The sequence below is a fragment of the Lissotriton vulgaris genome, unplaced genomic scaffold (assembly GCF_964263255.1).
Source record: "Lissotriton vulgaris unplaced genomic scaffold, aLisVul1.2 SCAFFOLD_3096, whole genome shotgun sequence".
Classification (NCBI taxonomy): domain Eukaryota; kingdom Metazoa; phylum Chordata; class Amphibia; order Caudata; family Salamandridae; genus Lissotriton; species Lissotriton vulgaris.
In genome coordinates, this window is record NW_028248301.1 from 182,045 (window position 1) to 204,036 (window position 21,992).

The 21,992-nt window shown below is 42.1% G+C and overlaps 1 protein-coding gene across 1 annotated transcript in view; it reads left to right on the forward strand.

Moving 5' to 3' along the window:
• The window catches only part of LOC147664141 (nicotinamide N-methyltransferase-like), a 112,013-nt gene extending 91,636 nt beyond the window's left edge, over positions 1-20,377 (forward strand). The window contains exon 3 of the mRNA XM_086949952.1: positions 19,634-20,377. Coding sequence (XP_086806078.1) covers positions 19,634-20,069 — 436 coding nt within the window. The 3' untranslated portion in view covers positions 20,070-20,377. The remainder of the gene's footprint in view (positions 1-19,633) is intronic.
• The last annotated feature ends 1,615 nt before the right edge of the window (positions 20,378-21,992 follow it).

Below are 21,992 nucleotides of genomic sequence, written 5' to 3' on the forward strand. Positions count from 1 at the left end.
AGATTAGACTGTTATTTTAGGGTAGTTGTGTATTAGAGCTGGTCTCAATTCACTTGTTTTTATACTTCAGTGTGGGTGATGTGCACACCTTTTTGCACTGTTTCCTCCCTATACAGTTTTGTGTCTAATGTAGGTATAGATTGTAGCCTGCAGTGTGATTATTGATGTATACACTGGTTCATAACATATATTTTCTTCTCTTAGCTAGTTAATCTGTTACAAGTTTTCTAATGGGTATTTTCATTAGTTTAGGTTTATGTATAAATAGCCTTCTGAAGTCAGCCAGTAACAGAATTTTCATGGTACGCATTCATTGCCTGTGTCATTTCACTTCTATTGGAAATGCCACAAAAATTATTAATGCACGTTATTTAATTTAAGCGCATGATTATAATTTTATAATATTAAGGTACACATTGTAATAGCTTTTACATCTATTTTTGGCATTATTGTGTATTTTTCACAATGCTTCCTTTTCTTGTTTAGTTAAGGGGTTGCCACTTATTCTTGTGTACGGTGATATCCACTTTTTTCGTGGAAATGTCTTTGTGATATTCATTTTAACATGTAGATATCTCCTGCTGTGTCTCAACTTATTTTTTTAATTTATAGGATTTTATTTATCCGCTGTGTGTAGATTCTACAGCTTATGTAATTATTTGACAGTGCTTGGTTCTGGTACGTGATTCCACACCTTGCATTGTCACGTGGAACTTATTTTATAGTTTAAAATGGTGCAGTTTTCACTTTTCTTAATATATTCTTTCTATCTTTGTTATATGCTTATAATTGCATAGGATGTCTTTTGCTTTTAATTAATGCAATGGATTTTATTTTACGAATTGTTGCATGTTTCTTTTCCTTCACATTCTGTTAGCAATGTTACCCCTAAGTTGATTCATATTGTTACTGTACTTACAGAATTCTTTTGTGTCTGTTCAAATGGGGTAAGGTGATGTAGTGGACTAGTTGTAGGTCTTGCTGAATGTTCGTAGAATGTTGGTGCGTGTTAGAATGGAGAGTTGGCTGGCTCTGATTAGTAAAGCATATTTCTTATGCTACACCTCATCTTCTTCCAATCATTTTTTTATAGGAGAGAAAATGCTTTATTTGTTGATTAATTGAAATAAACTAAAATACATAACAAGCACAAATTCTGATTGAACAAATATGAATACAATGCCAAAATATAACATGCCCGACATCGGATTAACCGTTTTCCAGTTTTGGAGGTAAAGTGCATAAGTACATGTGATAACAGCTTATAATTTCCAGTTAAAGTGCAATGAGATCACATGATAAAAATTAAATTTAAAATGCTAAATACAAGCAACCAATATGACTAGATTTCTAAAATGACTATACCTATTAGCAACAGTGATACAATAGTATTCCAACATCTATACTAAGGTGGCCTGTGCTTTCAGCAGTAGCTAAAAAATACAATACATTTTCCACTGACAAAACTAAAGTGCCGCGAGCTGACAATAACATAGTTACTAATACACTTTAAAACTGATCTGTACTTTATAGCACCATACTCAAATCTTTAAAATCATTGGATCGATCATAGGTACAAATGTTACCAAACAATATTAAAACATCGCAAGGTTTTAGAATGATTTAAAAGTACCTTAAAATTGCCCACGTACTCCCTAAATACAATAAAATCATTACTTCGCACCCAGCAAATTTATCAATTACTTTAGGAATTAGCCTTACATAATTTCTTTTCAGCTATAAAGATAAATTGTACAAATTGTGTATTATAGACATTGACGCCACTTAAGCAGGGTATTAATGCAGATCTACAAGTTCTAACTACTAATTCTTTAAAGATAGGTTTTAAAAGTAGCTCCTTTCGTGACTCATTTTTGAACATAGTGTAACAATGTGCAGCAACGTTTCCTCAAACGTGACTTAGCTGTATTGATATTACAAATTACAATGGCTTTAATTTTTTTAAATGATTAATACTTAAATACAAGTGATTTTAATTTATAATGGCAATAGCTTAAACTTTTGTAAATAACTTTTGTGAAGATTATGTTCAGTGGATTTTATTGTGACGAAAATCCAAGAACAGAAGTGAAATATTAACATCTTTTTGTGACATTTGTAATAGAGTTTGAAAGATTGATAGAACATATTTGAACTAGTTTTTGTTGAATGGTTGCGCAGATTGATGCTGGGGTGGCGCTGAGTGGTGCTGTGGTGGTGCTGAGTGGTGCTGTGGTGATGCTGAGTGGTGCTGTGGTGGTGCTGAGTGATAATGTGGTGGTTCTGAGTGATGCTGAGTGATGCTGTGGTGGTGCTGAATTGTGCTGTGGTGATGCTGATTGGTGCTGTGGTGGTGCCGAGTGATTCTGTGGTGGTGCTGAGGGATGCGGAGGTGGTGCTGAGTGATGCTGAGTGGTGCTGTGGGGGTGCTGAGTGATACTGGGATGGTGCTGAGTGATGATGGGGTGGTGCTTAGTGGTGCTGTGGTGGTGCTGAGTGATGCTGTGGTGGTGCTGAGTGGTGCTGTGGTGGGTGCTGAGTGATAATGTGGTGGTGCTGAGTGATGCTGTGGTGCTGATGAGTGATGCTGTGGTGGTGCTGAATTTTACTGTGGTGATGCTGATTGGTGTTGTGGTGGTGCCGAGTGATTCTGTGGTGGTGCTGAGGGATGCAGAGGTGGTGCTGAGTGGTGCTGTGGTGGTGCTGAGTGATAATGTGGTGGTGCTGAGTGATGCTGTGGTGGTGCTGAGTGATGCTGTGGTGGTGCTGAGTATTGTATTGTATTGTAAGGGGTGCTTGTAGAGCGCACTGACACCATGGGTTTCCTGGCGCTGGTTGGACAGAGAGAGGACAGAGGGATTAACCGGATTGAGGGAAAAGCCAAGTTTTTAAGGACTTGCGAAAAAGTATCAGGGAGTTAGAAGTTTTGAGAGACAGAGGGAAAGAGTTCCAAAGTTTGGGGGCCAGGTGTGAGAATCTCCGGCCTCCAGATCTGCAAAGCTTGTAGGGGGGGACAGTCAAGAGGTGAAGATGAGTGGATCTCAGATTCCGGAATGGGCAGTAGGGTCTAATAAGAGATTTCACAAAGGCGGGACAAGGCCCGGTCAACGATTTAAAAGTAAGGCAGCCGACCTTGAAAGCCGCCCTTGCGGTGACCGGGAGCCAGTGGAGTTTGGCAAGAAGGGGCCTGGCAGATTGCCACTTCGGGATCCCTAGGGCCAATCTCGCCGCTTGATTTTGAATCACTTGCAGTCTGGCCACCGATGTTATAGGCAAACCGTGATAAATCGCATTGGAGAAATCTAAGCGGGAAAGGACAAGGGCCATGATGACCTGCAGGAGGGCATCAGGTGTAAAGAGGGATGCCACTTTCCTGATCCTGCGTAGCTGGTAAATACAGGACGAGACCACTGTCCCTACCTGTGGCCCAAGGGATAAGCCGGAGTCAATTGTGACCCCTAGACTCTTCACCGAGGTCGCGGGGGTGGGAGAGGGACCAAGTTCCGCCGGCCAAAATTGTGGCCCCCAGAAGGTGGCGCTCCTGCCGGGAAGGAGGAGCTCCGTCTTGCCGGGGTTCAATTTTAACTGGTTGTGGCCCATCCACTGGAGAATGTGGGACATAACTGCCTGGAAGTTGGGGATAGCAGAAGAGGAGGTGAGAGGAAAGATGAGTTGCAGGTCGTCCGCGTAATTGAACACGGTGACGTCCCACTGCCTCAGAGAAAGAAGAAGGGTGTGAAGATAGAGATTGAAAAGAAGAGGGGATAGAGAAGAGCCCTGGGGGACCCCGCATGGCGAGTGCTCCCTTGGAGCCCTGAAAGTGCCCAGACTGAGGGTCTGAGACCTGCCGGCCAGGAAGGATTTGACCCAGGCCAGCGCCAGGCCCTGGATGCCAGCCTGCTCGACACGGCGGAAAAGGATGTTATGATCCACTGTGTCGAAGGCGGCCGACAGATCTAATAATACCAGGGCCTGGGGGGTACCCTTGTCAACCCCGTCTCTCAAGGCATCCAGCACGGCCAAGATCACTGTCTCCGTAGAGTGGACGGGTCTGAAGCCGGCCTGGTTGGCCTCGAGAAAGTTGGAACTCTCAATAAACTGTGAGAGACAGGTAGTGACGTGGGCCTCCAGGATTTTAGAGAAGAAAGGTAAAAGGGAGATAGGACGGTAATTCGCTGGAACAGCGGGATCGGCCCCCGGCTTCTTCAAGAGGGGCACCAGCATGGCCTCCTTGAAGGAGCCGGGCACCGTACCGGAAGAAAGAGAAGAGTTTAACAGGGGGAGAATGCAGTCGGGTAGGGAGTGGCAGATGTCCCGGAGTATGGACGGGGGGCAGCAGTCGTCAGGGGATCCGGATTTGATACGGGTGGCGAGAGTGGCCAGGGAAGTGGGGTCTAGGGAAGGGAATTGAGTGAACGAAAAGGTATTGTGAGGGGGGGGAGCAGAACCAGCGCCAGGAAGATTAACTGAGTGATGCTGTGGTGGCACTGAGTGGTTTTGTGGTGGTACTGAGTGGTGCTGTGGTGGTGCTGAGTGATGCTGTGGTAGTGCTGAGTGATGCTGTGGTGGTGCTGAGTGATACTGGGATGGTGCTGAGTGATGCTGGGGTGGTGCTGAGTGATAATGTGGTGGTGCTTAGTGATGCTGTGGTGGTGCTGAGTGATGCTGTGGTGGTGCTGAATTGTGCTGTGGTGATGCTGATTGGTGCTGTGGTGGTGCTCAGTAATTCTGTGGTGGTGCTGAGGGATGCGGAGGTGGTGCTGAGTGATGCTGAGTGGTGCTGTGGGGGTGCTGAGTGATACTGGGATGGTGCTGAGTGATGATGGGGTGGTGCTGAGTGGTGCTGTGGTGGTGCTGAGTGATGCTGTGGCGGTGCTGAGTGGTGCTGTGGTGGTGCTGAGTGATAATGTGGTGGTGCTGAGTAATGCTGTGGTGGTGGTGAGTGATGCTATGGTGGCACTGAGTGGTGCTGTGGTGGTGCTGAGTGGTGCTGTGGTGGTGCTGAGTGATGCTGTGGTGGTGCTGAGTGATGCTGGGGTAGAGCTGAGTGATGATGTGGTGATGCAGAGGGCAGAAAGGCACAAAAAGTAGTCTAACAATGGGCAGAAGGGCAGAAAAACAAGAAAAAAACGAGTCTAACAGAGGGCAGAAGGGCACAAAATACCAGTCAACAGAGGACAGAAGGGCAGAAAAACAAGTGAAAAACGAGTCTAACAGAGGGCAGACGTGCACAAAAAACTAGTCTAACGGGGCAGAAAGGCACAAAAACGAGTCTAACAGAGGGCAGAAGGGCACAAAAAACGAGTCTAACAGAGGGCAGAAGGGCACAAAAACAAGGGATTAACAGAGGGCAGAAGGGCACAAGAAATGAGTCTAACAGATGGCAGAAGGGCAGAAAAACAAGGGAAAAACAAGTCTAACAGAGGGCAGAAGGGCACAAAAAACGAGTCTAACAGAGGGCAGAAGGGCACAAAAACAAGGGATTAACAGCGGGCAGAAGGGCAGAAAAAACGAGTCTAACAGGGGGCAGAAGGGCAGAAAAACAAGGGAAAAGGAGTCTAGCAGAGGGCAGAAGGGCAGAAAAACAAGGGAAAAAGAAGTCTAACAGAGGGCAGAAAAAACAAGTCTAACAGGGGGCAGAATGAATCCCGCCCTGCGCGTTTGTCCACGAAGATGCCACCTTTTTGTGCAATACCTCTACTCAACTGGAGTACTTTCTACTGTCTAATCAGTAAGTGCTCCCTCGTTGGCTAAATGTATAGGGCAGATTTACAATAATTGGCGCATCCCCAGGGACCATGTGGCATAAACGTCACAGATGCGTCACGCATCTGTGCTGTAAAGCAGAGCATTGCTGGAGCTGCGTCTGGGGGGCCCTATCTCCCCAATGCTGCACCAAGCCTTGCGCCTGCTTCAAGCAGGCGCAGGGTTTTGACGCAGCATTGGCCTAAAAGTGACTGAGTGAAATCTTGTAGATTTCACTCAGCCACTTTTTGGAGGCGTTCCTGCGCAGGAACGCCCTCCCCTGCGCCAGAACGCCTCCTGATGGAGCAGGGCTTTACAACGTGATGCATCTCTCAGATGCGTCACATTGTTAATATCCAGCACCATGGTGCATCTTTTGTGCTGCCGCTGCATCACAAAATGTCTCGGTAGAGGGTGGCATTGGTGAACCAGAGGGTGGCAGTGATGAACCAGAGGGTGACAGTGATGAACCAGAGAATGGCAGGGGTGAACCAGAGGGTGACAGTGCTGAACCAGAGGGTGGCAGTGCTGAACCAGAGGGTGGCAGGGGTGAACCAGAGGGTGGCAGTGATGAACCAGATGGTGGCAGGGGTGAACCAGAGGGTGGCAGTGGTGAACCAGAGGATGGCATGGGTGAACCAGAGGGTGGCAGTGGTGAACCAGAGAGTGGCAGTGCTGAACCAGAGGGTGGCAGGGGTGAACCAGAGGGTGGGAGTGATGAACCAGATGGTGGCAGGGGTGAACCAGAGGGTGGCAGTGGTGAACCAGAGGATGGCATGGGTGAACCAGAGGGTGGCAGTGGTGAACCAGAGAGTGGCACTGGTGAACCAAAGGGTGGCAGTGGTGAACCAGAGGTTGGCAATGATGAACCAGAGGGTGGCAATGGTGAACCAGAGGGTGCTGTGCCCATAAACGACCGCATGGGTAACTTCGCCATGCAAGCGGCCTGCGAACATGCAAAAAGCCCCGCAAACACGCAAAAAACCCCACGAACACGCAAAAAAACCTTGCGAACACGCAAAAAAACAAAAAAACGCAAATTCTCACGAATTCGCGGATTTTGCGGAGTGCAAATTCGATTTTGTGCAAATTTGTGGAACACGAATTCGCAAATTTCGCCCATACTTAGTACTGATACCGACACTCACACACTGCCACTTACCCATAGAGTTTCACACACACCTAGTCAGTCATGCAAAGAATCCATCACACTACCATTTTTTCACCTGTACAGTTATACACACACTACCGCACTTATTAATACAAATACTACCACATACTCCCTTATACTATCAATGACACAAGCACACACTCATACATACATCCACTATCACAATCACTCTCTCTCACATATGGTTACTTATATACTTCAACACTCATATCTACTGCCTAATTGCTCACATATTTACCACTGAGATATCCATTCACTCACCAACACAGCCATACACACACTCACCCACCCTTATGGCCCCTCACAGTTGCACTTTTGAACTTATACAGCCAGTAAATCACCCACTCACATAACCATGCGGGGAGTCACAAACACAGTCACTCAGCATGCATACAGATACTCAGACAAGCAATCAATAACCCATCAGACATCCATGCAGCTACTCACCAACCCATGCTGCCGCCTACATACCAACTGATAGACTGATACAGACAGAAAAACAAATTTGTCACTAACCTATACATTCAGTAAAACACATTTAATCACTCACTTATACAGTCAGTCACACACCTACTAAATCATCCTTTTCAGAAACACAGTCATTGAACGATGTCATCAGTGATGTCATCAGGTATGTCATTTGAGATGTCATCAGTGAAGTTATCAGCGATGTCACTGATCATGTCATGAGTGATGTAATATGTGACATCATCAGCAGTGCATTTCCGGGGCACGAGTTACAGTTAGCTCAACTATTTATAACAGTCAAATTTCTCTGGTTTTGTACGAGCAAAATGTCCAACTAACTATAACATCCCTGAAACCTGTCGGTTTTTTTCAGTGAATTTCACTTTTTTTCCCATTTTTCACCTGTTTTGTTTAGAAATTTGAGGCTTTTACTTGCCTGTGACTCTTTCATTTTACCTGCTGAAATGTGGGCTTTACAGTCCAAAAATTGTTGAACTTTCACATTGCCCGTGTCTACCTGATTTTCCCTCCAAATATTTCCCTTAATCTGTGCTCCGACCTTTGTGGTAAGTAATCCACCCTTAGCTCCCATTTTGTCTTAGAAACTGAATGGAACTAGATAAACCCCATCTTGCCTCTCGCAGAGATATTATAGATCAGAGACCGAACAGAGGGTGCTCTTTGAAAGCAGTAATCTGCTGTTAGTTTTTTAAGCTGTGTTTTTTAGGGAGTGTACACTTGTTTTGTGGCTAGGAGTATGAGTAAAGTTTCGCACAAACTGTATTGTTAGAGGACAAATTTTGTTAGGCCATTACCTGCAGTGTGGATTGATCCTTTCTGGCTCCTGGGAGTTTCTGAATTGAGGAACAGCTTTCCTGCCCCACAGAGCAGCAGCTCAAGCTTGCTGCTTGACTCCCTAGCTCCCAAGAAACCCTGTGCCCTCCTCTTAAACCAGCTCAGACCCCTTAGGTCTTATTGGGTAAACCCTAAAACAATCACCTCCATTTTGTGAGCTGCAGTTTCCCTGTGCTCAAGATTCCAGTAAACCAAGGACCATGAGGTGGTAAGAAGGCAGACTTGTGCTATCTTTTTACTGACATTTAAAAAGTGGTTTTCCTCTTCCTGTGATTGCATCATTTTCACCTGTTTTGCTTGTGGTTGTTACAGTTAAAAAATTGAAATTTTTACCTGTCCATGATTGCCTAATTTTTAGGGGTGGGTGGCAAATTCCGTTCCGCTTGCGGAATTTGCAAAATTCCAGCACTTTTGTGTTCCGCGCGGGACTCGAAAATGTCAAAACTTCTGAGATCTGCGGTGGAACGGAATTGTATTGCAACGGTGGTGTCTTCTTGGATAATAAATATGCAGAGCAGGATTCTTTCTGGCCCAGGGCTCCTGTCACAAAAATTAAACCCCAATAGGAAGCTCTTACAGATATAAATGAAGCAGGTGCCCGAGTTGCAGCTCAAATTCCGTAACTCATTAATCAGCCCAAAAACATTGTGAGCTTTGTTGAGGCTGGGCAGGTGTGATTTCTCCCCATATATACCCTAGAAAATTAGCTGTGATGCTTGATTGAGGCCTTTGCATCCTTGACTTTCATGAGCGCAAGCCCTGTGCAGTTCCTGTGACCGGGAGCTTCTTTCTCCTCATCTGCTGCTCTGATTGGTCTCTGACTTTTTACAAACACATGAGGCATGGGAACTTACATAGAAGCCCGCCCGTTTCATCCCCGCCCCAAACATTAGCAGTGTGCACCGTCTTCCCGCCTTTAACCCACTAGGATGGACAGCTCACTCAAGGGACCCTGGCGCCCTTTGGCTCGATGGCAAAGTTACACACACATGGTCACTGGAGACAACTATTCTGGCCCTTTATGCAGCTGTAGTGTAGGAAAAGCACTATACATTAACCTAACAAGGTAGCACTTACTGATTAACCAGTAGGAAGTACTCCAGTTAAGTAGAGGTATCGCACAAAACAGTGGTGTCTTCTTGGATAAATATGCAGGGCAGGATTCATTCTGGCACGATGCTCCTGTCACAAAAATTAAACCTCAACAGGAAGCAATTACAGGTGCCCAAGCTGAAGCTCAAATTCAGTAACTCATTATTTATCCCCAAAAAATCGTGAGCTTTGTCGAGGCTGGGCAGTTGCGCTTTCTCCTCATATGTACCGTCGAAAATAAGCTGAGATGCTTGATGGAGGCCTTTGCATCCTTGACTTTTATGAGCACAATCCCCGTGCAGTTCCAGTGACCAGGAGCTTCTTTCTTTTCATCTGCTGCTCTGATCGGTCTCTGACCTTTTATAAACACAAGAGGCATGTGAACTCGAATAGAAGCCCGCCCGTTTGGCCCCATCACACACACTAGCAGTGTGCACCGTCTCCCCGCCTTTACCCACTAGGATGGACAGCTCACTTAAGGGACCCTGGCGCCGTTTGGCGCAATGGCAAAGTTACACATACATGGTCACTGGAGACAACTCTTCTGGCATTTTATGCAGCTTTAGTGTAGGAAAGGCACTATACATTTACCCAACGAGGTAGCATTTACCGATTAACCAATAGCAAGTACTCCAGTTGAGTAGAGGTATCACACAAAAAGGTGGCATCTTCTTGGATAAATATGCAGGGCAGGATTCATTCTGGCACGATGCTCCTGTCACAAAAAATAAACCTCAACAGGAAGCACTTACATATTATTAACGCAGGTGCTCGAGCTGAAGCTCACATTCAGTAACTCATTAATCAGCCCCAAAAATCATGAGCTCTGTCGAGGCTAGGCAGGAGTGCTTTCTCCCCATATCTACAGTTGAAAATTAGCTGTGATGCTCGTTGGAGGCCTTTACATCCTTGACGTTCACAAGCGCAAAACCCATGCAGTTCTGGTGACCAGGAGCTTCTTTCTCCTAATCTGCTGCTCTGATAGGTCTCTGACCTTTTATAAACACAAGAGGCATGTGAACTCGCATAGAAGCCTGCCTGTTTGGCCCCGCCCCACACACTAGCAGTGTGCACCGTCTTCCCGCCCTTTGCCCACTAAGATGGACAGCTCACTCAAGGGACCCTTGGGCCCTTTCAGCACGATGGCAAAATTACACACACATGGTCATTTGAGACAACTCTTCTGGCCCTTTACGCAGCTGTAGTGTAGGAAAAGCACTATACATTTTCCCAACGAGGTAGCACTTACTGATTAGCCAGTAGGAAGTACTCCAGTTAAGTGGAGTTATCGCACAAAACAATGGCGTCTTCTTGGATAAATATACAGGGCAGGATTCATTCTGGCACGATGCTCCTGTCACAAATATTAAAATTCAACAGGAATCAATTACAGGTGCTGGAGCTGAAGCTCAAAATCAGTAACTCATTAATCAGCCAAATAAAATTGTGAGCTTTGTCGAGGCTGGGCAGGTGAGCTTTCTCCCCATATCTACTGTCGAAAATTAGCTGTGATGCTTGATGGAGGCCTTTGCATCCATGACTGTGCAGTTCCTGTGTCCAGGAGCTTTTTTCTCCTCATTTGCTGCTCTGATTTTTCTCTGACCTTTTATAAACACAAGAGGCATGTGAACTTGCATAGAAGCCCACCCGTTTGGCCCTGCCCCACACATTAGCGGTGTGCACCGTCTTCCCGCACTTTACCCACTATGATGGAGAGTTCACTCAAGGGACCCTGGCACCTTTTGGCGCATGGCAAAGTTACACACACATGGTCACTGGAGTGACAACTCTTCTGGCCCTTTAAGCAGCTGTAGTGTAGGAAAAGCATTATGAACTTGCAAAGAAGCCCCGCCCCTGAAATCTCAGCGAACACGCGAAATTCCGTGTGTTCGCTGAGATTTTTTGCTGTTTCGCAGACGTTTGCGAAAGTCAATTTTGCAAATTTTGCCCACCCCTACTAATTTTTCACCTGTTCTGTTTAGAAATTAAATTTTTTTACTTACCAGTAACTGTTTCATTTTACCTGTTGAATTGTGGGCTTCGCAGTCCAAAACCTGTTGCATTTGAAACTGCCTGTGACTACCTGATTTTTCCTCCTTGTTTCTCCCTTGATCTATGCTCAGACATATGTGTTAAACAATTCACCCCAGCTCCCATTTTGTCTTAGCAATTGAATGAAACCAGAATAAACCTACTCCCTTCCCCCCTTAGCAAAAGAGATATTTTACATCAAATACAGAGGGTGTTCTGAGATAGCAGTAATCTGCTGTAAGTGGTTTAAGCTGTGTTTTTTATTAATTGTACACTGGTTTTGTGGCTAGGAGAGTGAGTAAAGTTTTATAGAAACAGTATTGTTGGAGGGCAAAGTTTGTCTGGCCCTTAGCTGCAGAGCTCCAAAGTGTGGATTGAGCCTGTCTATTTCTTAGGAGAGTCAGAATTGAGGAGCAGCTTCCAGCCCCCTAGCCAGCAATCATTGCCTGATATCGCAGGGACTTTATATAAGCTACTATTGGATGCTACATGTGTGCACTGATTGGTGGTTGTATCTGTTGTTTCTAATTGGATTCAGGTTTATGTTCTGATTGGTTGAGTATTTGGGATTGCTGATTGTTCCTGGGTCAGTGATCCTGTTGATGTAGGGCATAGGGTTATTAATGTGATTGGTGGATAGGTTTAGGGTTTTAGCTGGGCCTTCTATTGGACATAGGGCTTAGGGTTTCCTGCCTCATTGAATGCTGGGACTAGGGTTATGGCTCGGGCTGGGGTTTTCATTGGATGTAGAGCTTAGTGTTTCCTGCCTGATTGGCTGTTTCGACTAGGGCTGTGATTTGCTGTAAGAGGCTGTTTTTCTATTGGTTCTAGGGCTGAGGGCTAGATTTGTGATTAGTTAGGGTTCCCATTGGCCAAAGGGGTCACCTGATTACTAGGGCTATTTAAGTTGAGGATTCAGGGTGTCTCAGCCCAGGCATTGAGGTTTAGGGCAGAGAGGTCAAGTTTGAGCCTGTTCAAGACTGACCGGAATTATGGCTAGGAATGCCAACCAGATTTACATACACCAGCACCCCTACCCTATTCACAACCAGAGTAACACACTCATAGCATATGTACTCTACTGGTTTAATACAAACAAATCCTATTCAAACTTCAATATCTCAGCACCTACTAAAAAAACCTCACAAACCTCACATAAACACCCTTCTATCCCACCTACCACTTATTTCCACCTTCACCTACAAATAGTACACAACTGCATCCAATACCACTAACCAATCCAATCTTCACTAACACAACCCAAATCCACAACACATTTAACTGTATCCCATCAAGACACACATTCCCTGAATTAAGTATGCCTAAAAGACCCCTTTTGTCACTAACAAACCTATTCTCAGCCTCCCAATATTTCTTCAACACCCTCCTCTTCTTTTTACCACAATCACATAACTGCATAACACTTCCACTCCACACATATTAGCTCTTGCAGCAATCACTTCTAAGACAAACACTTGTAACTCTTCTTCATCCCTTCTTACACACAACATACACTCTACTCACAAACACATCATCACCCCTTTTTCCTTACAACTTCTACTCACAAACAATAATATACAAATAAATCCATCTCATAAAACAAATACATAAGCACTTCATTTAACTAAACCTCAAAAACAAAATATAACACGCACACCAGCACAACAAAATCTCTCATGCACAACAACTCATATTACTTTCCATCACAAACTACAAACATACACCTGCCTTCCAGACTACACAAATGAACAAACTCCAATGCCAACCTTTCTCTCTTCTACCACTTCACACATATACAGCAACACAGCAACTCTAAACCGTCTCTCATCCATTCGATAGTTTAGAACCTTACTTCCTGACTCACATGCTGTACCATCACCCCTAACTCATAAACCTTCTACCCTAAAGAGGGGTAAACAAAATAAGCAACATGCCACACCTCACAACTTCACTTCTCCATGTCTACTGCACAATAAGGTTACACTACAGAAACAACAAAGTGGACCAACTCACTCTCAAACACAGTCTCCACCACCTACACATAGGCCCATCAAAATGCTTTCTTAGCTTGCTGGATGAGGACACAATACAGAGCAGCTACACAATTGCTATGGACACACCTGCTACAAGCCTATAAAATACTGCTGACTCTTCTGCAAAATGAATTAATACTATTGCCAAACATGTTCCCTAAACTGTCTTAACAAATGCTTGTTCGCTCTCTAAAAACAAACATCACATCCACAACCTTCTCACTTACGTAAAACCTAACATACTATTTATGACTGAATCATGGTTGGGAGATGATATGGCTCCAGTCCTGCATGAATACATTCCTCTAGGCTTTCAAACTATCACCCATAATTGTATAGGCAAAAAAGGAGGTGGCCTCACTGTTGCGTTTAAGCAAACATTACATATCACTAAACCTGACAATGTCTCCTTAAAAAATTTTGAGGCCCTTTTCACCAGATGCAATCTAACACCATCTTCCTCCTGTAACTTCCTGCTCCTTTACAAAATTCTACCTAGCAATGCAACATTCCCTGATGCACTTCTAGACACGGTTTCAGACTTGGTAACACTACACTTCAACTTATGCATTCTGGGTGACCTACACATTTGGTTTGACAAACCCAGTATGAAGCATCCGTAAACAATCATTGCTGGCCTAAACTAATTTTACCTGCATCAGATCATCCACAAATCCACACACATTGCTGGACACATCCTAGATGTAAATTTTGCAATTGAGCACCATTTGCTTGCTTTCCAACCTAAAACAATATGAGCGACATACCTAAAACCACCTTACGTGCATCCAATTATCGACCCTAGGAGCAAACTCAATTTGGAACACTTAGAAGCAAAACTAACATCCATTATAGATATAGACACAATACATTCTGTTAAAAAACTATATAAGTGGATACAGGAAGCTTTTGATATCCTTATACAACTACAAACAACTCAACAGAGCAAAAGAAAACAAGCACATTGGAGAAATAGAGAGATAAAAGAGATAAAACAACAAATTACAAATCTGCAATGGGCCTGCCTCAGAACAAACACCAATCAAGACAAACTTTGCCTACAGAAAATTAACAGATTATACTAGTCAACTATTTAAAAAAACCATGAAATGGTAATATTCAAACAGTATTCAAAATGGTAAATGTGCGAATAAAGAATTCTATAAAATTCTCAATCAATTTAGTAAACCAAATGGCCTAGAAAAAGCTTATCCCGTTACTCAAGATTTCATAGACAAACTGGCAAATCATTATACTGCCAAAGCACACACATTAGACTTATATTTAAAACAAAGACAAAGCGCCAGCACTGACACTTTTCCTAAACAACAATACAAGAATTCTCTAACCCAGCATCTCCTTTCCATCCAAAACGTTTTACACAATAAATGTATGGACCTGGTCAATGCAAGTATAACTGGCAGCAGCCCTTCTGACCCATGTCCACCATGGGATTCGTGTTAACCAATGAGTCCCTCATATATATAACCTACTAGGTAGTTATAGTTAGGACCAAGTTTCCATAGGAAAAGCATTTCTTGATGTGCTTATAACTTTGGAGTTGTTCGATGAATCTTTACGAAATTTTAGGTGATTCGTCAAGGGGTAGCTGAGAAAAAGGGGCGGATCCCAAAACATGTTTTCTCCATGAAATTTCCATAGGAAACTTTAGACAAGGCTACAGGTCAAACTGCTGAACGGTATTACGCCAAATTTGGTAGGGAGAATGGTCTTGGTCCAGATAGCACACTTTTGTTTAAATCGGGTAAATCCGTTCAGTAGTTTTTGAGAAATATTACATTTTACAGATATCGATATTTGAGAAGTCTGACATCTGATTGGCTGAGGCGTTACAAGCACAAGATTGCTGCTCATCGGCTGTGAACGGTTGAAACTAGGAAGTGCTGGCAGCCATTTTGTGACTCAGTTGAAATGAGTAGGGGAAAAAAAGAGAAACATTGTATAAGAGGGTTTAGTAGGAACACTTTGGACTTAGTTTTAGCAGTCTGTACGGTGCAGAGGCAGGGAGTTTGAATCTTGGGTTGGCCGTGGAAATCACATCTGCAGAACAACGGTGCATAGGCTCTGGAAAGCCTGTCGGGAAAACAATGTGCCGTATTGCGGCAAGCAGTGTGTAGGGTACACACACATGTAGTGTGAAGGCTGCGTAGGCCGTGGAAATTACGTCAGCAAAAGAACGATGCGCGGTATTGGGGCAATGTGCAGTAGGCTGTGGAAATCATATTGGGAAAATAAAAATGCGCCGTATTGCGGCCTTCCTTTATTATAATGCTCAGTAATGTTTACTTATAATGCAGTGTTCACTTTTATCACGGATAGTGTCACTTTGTTAGAGGAAATGTAATATTATGTGGGAGGGCGTGTTCTCTCTGTGTGCGCAGAACAAAATTAACGTTTAATTGGCTGAGGTGTGCTAACAACAAGCTTAATGCTCATTGGCTGCAAACCATTGAAAGTAGAAATGTTGCCAGCCATTCCCTTCCCCTCCACGGAGTAGCAAGGACATCTGGTTGGATCACATGTTCCAAGCAGGACCTTCCAGAGCTTAATGTTCATTGGCTGTGAACCATTGAAAGTAGAAGTGTTGCCAGCCATTCCCTCTCCCTCAGCGGAGTAGCAGGGGCATCTGATTGGCTGACCTGGTCCAAGAAGGACCTTCCCAAGCTTCATGGTAATTGGCTGTAAACCATTGAAAGCAGAAGTGTTGTCAGCTATTCCCTCACCCTCCGTGGAGTACCAGGGACATCTGAGTGGGTAACATGTTCCAAGCAGGACCTTCTGAAGCTTAATGTTCATTGGCTGTGAAGCATTAAAAGTAGAAGTGTTGGCAGCCATTCCCTCTCCCTCGGTGGAACACCATGAACATTTTATTGACTAAAGTGTTCCAAGTACAAGTTTGCTCCTTATTGGGTGGGAACGGTTCACTGTTGTCAGCCATTTTGTGACGCACTTCAAAGGAGTACAGGGTACAAAAGTAGTAGAGGGTAGGGTAGGAACACTATTAACTCTGTACAGTGGTCACAAGGTGGTGGACAGGGACTGATCATGTAATGAATGATGTAATATGTGACATCATCTGGAGTGCATTGTGGTCGTGCGAGGTATAGTTAGCGAACTAACTATAACGGTGGAATTTCTCTGGTTTTGTATGAGTGAAATGTCCAACTAACTATAACATGCCTGAAACCTATAGTTTTTTCAATTAATCTCCAAGGGTTCTAAATGGTAATTTCTAACTATAACATGCCTGAAACCTATGATTTCTTTTAGTGAATATATAAATATATATACATAGATACACATACAAATAATATCCAATTGAACAAATAATAATGGGTATATTTAAACAATATAACAAAAAAAAGCTGGAAGCCTGGAAATAATAGCTAATGTATTCTCACCAGTAGGGGAAGCATGGACCTCAGTGGGGTAAGATTGCCTATTCCTACACCTTTCTCTGCAACTGTAGAGAAAGGATTGAACTTCGGTGGGATTCATTCTACTATTCTCCCTCCTGTGTGTGCAACAGTATGGAAAGCACTGGACTTTGGAGGGGTTACATTTACTATTTCCCCTCCTGTCTGTGCAACAGTTGGGAAAGCATTGGTGCTCAGAGAGGTAAGATTTACTAGTCTCTCTTCAGTCTGTGCAACAGTGGGGAGGTCATCAGACTTCCGTGGGATTACATTTACTAGTCCCACTCCAGTCTGTTCAACAGTAGGGAAAGCGGTGGACTCAGAGGGTTAAAATTGACTGTTCCCACTCCAGTTTGTTCAACATTAGGAATATCATTGGACTTCAGAGGAGCTTTATTTACTTCAAACACATACTATATTTGAATAACCCTATTACATTTCAACACATGTAAAAATCTTAATATTCACATTGTTAATTAACCAAATAAACAATGTAATAATTAATAATCATATTTTTATGTTTATTTATTTATTAACTTTCCACACCATACCCCCACAAACCTAGCAGCCCACATTTAAGGATAACTTAAATGAATAAGTATAACATCATTGACATATTTATTAATAAATTAAGAATTAATTAATAACTAATTATGTCTTCATTAACTTCCCATCCTATACCCCCTAAACTCAACAGCCTGCAGTTACAACAAAATATAGGGGTTGAGTACGATGGCGGGGATGCTGCCACTATTGGTGGCTGTGTCCTCGCAATCTGAGACATGTTACCTAACTGCCATATTACAATTGCGGGCGGGATGATGGCAGTCAGAAAGTCCAACTGCCAAGCATCCAATGCACTCCTTGAGCACACTGGAGCTGTAGAGGTGCTTGTAATCCCAACTATGTTGGTGCTGCCTGCCAGGCACCACCGTAGGGATTACAATGTCCCTTTCCACTGGCCTTTTCATGGCAGTTAACATGCCATGAAAAGGCTGGTGGTAAGGGACTTTGGGGCCTGTAGTGGGCCCCCTACGCCCCGGGCCGTGATTTCAGAAGTTGGTGGGGCACCTACAATCTCAGCAGCCATCACCTCTACAAACCTAGCAGCCTGCTATGACACTATAAATTACTGATAGCAATTACATTTTAAATCACTTAAAATTGCAAGCTACATTTAAAAGACATTATTACAAATGACCAATTACAACAAATAATAATACTGTATAAAATGAATAAATAATCTATAATAATTAAAGATAATTAAAAAACAATATTTTTTACAAATATTTAAATGAAAGCGATATTAATATATATAAATGATATTAACAAGAAGTATAGTTTTTACAAATATTTTATTGATAGCAATATTAACAAGAATGATTTTCTTGTTACCAATATTAGTTACCTACAAAATTGCTATTCTTTACATCACAATATTTGTGTATCACAATATTTTTTTCGGACATTACTCTAGCTCAATATTTAAAAATCACTATTTTGTCTAAATACCATCTTTAAAAAGGAGGTTGGAGATAGAGGTGGATTTGTTTCCATCTTCAAAATATACTTCTGAGTTCTTTTGTAGAGGAAATATATGACCATTTTTAGGTGATCTGTTTGTTCCCCAAGGGCGAGGGAGTTTTTAATCAGGATAGTGCAGAGAAAGGAAAGAGAGGTGTTAATACCTTTTATAGTGTTCATGAGTGGGAAGAGGGTTTCAGCTTCACAGTGATATGCAAAGGTTCTGAATAGGGGACTGCTTAAAAAGATTGTCAGATTGCTCCTGATTTAAAAAGTGTGCTATATTTTTAATGGGAAAGTTAGAGCCATTTTCAGAACGGTTGATTATTTCTGTGGCCCTGACATGGTTATGTTTAGCTTAGAGTTTATTTTACTCAGATAATTTGAGAACCGCTGTTCTTGATTTTTTGGTATCTTTAGTTTAGAGGTCTTCATTTATTTTACCATCTCTGGCATTGTTTATTGTATCAGCCATGTGGATGTTTAACTCAAGTTCACTGGTGTCATGCTGTGTTTGGAAGAGGCAAGAGAAACACAGCTATGGATGTCTTCCGACAAAATGTGCCTGAATAACAAAGTTAAACTAACTACTTTTTGGTATGCACAAATGTAAACTTAGACCAAAAGTCTAATTTAGCTACTTTGTGGTATTCATAAAGGGATACTTAGACCAAAAGACTAACTTTACTGCTTTTTGATATTCACGAAGATAAACTCAGACCAAAACTTTAACTTTACTAGTAGAACATACCTTTGTGAATACTGAAAAGTTACACAGTTTATTTTGTGAATGCCGAAAAGCAGTAAACTTACACAAAAGTTTACCTATGTGAATCGGTACCTGTGCCTTTAGTTATGTGTGATGTGGAGGAAAGAACGCTGATAGTAAATGTATCTTGCAATGAGCACTTTGCACAAAAAATTTATTCTATTAATATTGCCAAAGTTTTGGAATCTCTGAGAAATCCTACTCCTCAATGTACAAACAACTTGTGTTTGTCTAGCAAACAGCTAATTCCAGAAAACAAAAGAGATGTCAATATGTTTATGGTAGGAATGTAATGATACCTCTATTGCCTTATAGTTCATTAACCAGATATTTGCCTTAGATAAGTGTGTGATACAAAGTGAGGAGCACAGGCAGAGGGAGCAATCATATTGAAAACATGTATGTAGTTTTATAAAACTGTCTTGAATATGATCATCGTCACTTTGCAAAACATGTGTCAGTCAACAAATAAAAACATGTTCACCATGTTGTATCTCTTTGCTTTCAGTGACACATGGACTGAGAAGGAACACAACTTACAAAGAAAATTCAAAAGAGTTCTTAAACATGATGTGATGAACTGTAACCCACTGTCTCCCATCATACACCCCCAGGCTGACTGTCTGCTCTTAGCACATTGTTTGGAGCACTTTGTGATAGACAAGAAGTCCTACTGTGAAGCTCTGAAAAATGTCTCCTCATTGTTAAAGACCAGAGGACATCTAATAATGATTGCTAGTCTTGAAGCAACGTTTTACATGTGCGGCGACTTCAAGTTTCCTCTTCTCTGCATGGATGAGGGTTTTCTAAAGGATGCTCTCATGGGGGCTGGTTATGTCATCCAGGAAGATTACATTTATCTTCGGAAAACAGAAAGTTTATACGATATAACAGATTTTAAATATATTATCATTATAAAAGCACTAAAAGAAAGAGAAATGTAGCCCCCAAATAAAAAGGAGATTAGTGGCAGGATAAAAACTGGTAGAAAAGGGACATCAAATTCCTTCTGATCCCCGTTTTCCATGATGTCTTTGGTCCTTTCTAAAAACTAGAGTCAGATGTTGGCAAAAAGTGTTCCATAAAGCTGAACATACAATGTTGAGTAGCAATAACGAGTAGTTGATGCATAAATATGAGTAGTTGTAGTAGTGAGTAGTTGATGCATACATGTGAGTAGTTGTAGTAGAAGTAGTGAGTAGTTTATGCATAAATTCAGTTAATAAAGAGTGATATCATCCTACCACCTCTACTTGACTTTCTTGTTGTGAATTCCTGAATTTAAATATGCTGTTTTCAATTATAAAGATACAATCTAGATCCTCATTCATACAACTGTAGCCATGACCCAGAGACCTTCCTTGACTATTAGCAATTTACAGGATAAATGAGTTAGAAGTCCATATCAATTCCATTTCATCTCTGAACATTCCAAGGATCGGACTATGCAGGCACTCAGCCTTTATTTATACTTATTTCTGAATGGAGGAGGTTACTATATCATACTGCAGTGAGTGGCATGTCATGACATTAGACATTTGTAAGCAACAAGCAAAGAAATGAAGTATCACATGAAACCTCCCTTTCCAGAGAAAATCCAACAAAATCTAGCAAAGATTTACCTCTCTACCAAATAGTATGCATTTGTAGAATGTACTGGACAACGAAAACACACAATTTCATAGCATTATATACCATAAATAGGCTGTGCTAAAATATTATTTCCATAGCTACCAATCAAACTATTAGTTCATAAAACACATTAACTGCACTAACTTTCAAATGATTTTAATTGGTTATTGATATGCACGATTTAGCTACAAAGAGGACATAAACAAGGAATGCAACTTTACATATTAGAATGCTTCTGCACAACTATAATAGTGTACCAATATGCTAATGTTTTGAAATCCTTCTTTTAGTTAGGAAGCTAGAGAAATGTTGATTTGTTTAGAAAAAGAATATAGGTCTTACATCTGAATTACGATTATTTTCTTAATAGGAACTAAAACATGCACTGGAGTGGTTCGAGCACAGCACAATTAACATGCATTCTTATACTATATGGCCTAGTTAAGCACAATTATTTTTATATAAAACTAGACTAAAGCAAATGTTATAAGGATGTATTTAAAAGGGATCAAAGAGTCAAGTACTCCAAGTATTCCAGAGTGGCTCCCTCAATCAAAGATTGTTATGCCCAAGCCCATGAGCACTCAGGGGACATGTTGACTGACCACAGCTCATGTGTTGCCAATTTTTTTCATAATACAGTGACAGAATATTGAGTATCAAAATAAGATAAAACACAGATATCATGTGAAAAAACATTGTGAAAATTGATTATTGGTTTTCTATCTTAGAACTCTAACTACCAAAGAATTTAATCAAAAATATTGTACAAAATATTTGCTGTTTGTAGTACTTTATTCGATAAGAAATTTATCATAAAAGTAGGTACAATTTCATTTATAAAATATTAAAAATACAAAGTGAATATATACAGTTAAAAGACCGTAAGACATAAAATGCAGTGAAAGTATTCCCATAATCAGCCAGATTAATTAGTCGATGTTTACTAGCTCATTTTCAGCTGGATACGTTTTGAACGAATCTGCCAGGCTCTTCCCAAGTACTTTGCTAATCCACAGATGACCATCATAGAAGTTGTGTCCGTTCTCAAAATCCGAAGGGCCATCATGCAATGTCTCACTCCTGGTTCCCTGCATACAGGTTTCAGCCATTTCTTTCTGACTCCCCTATAGGCGCTACAAGCAAACAGGAAGTGTGCTAGGGACTCGGTGGGATTGGTACATCTTGGGCAAGAAGCTTGGTGGTACACGGAAGATTTCCAGCATTTGGTGAAT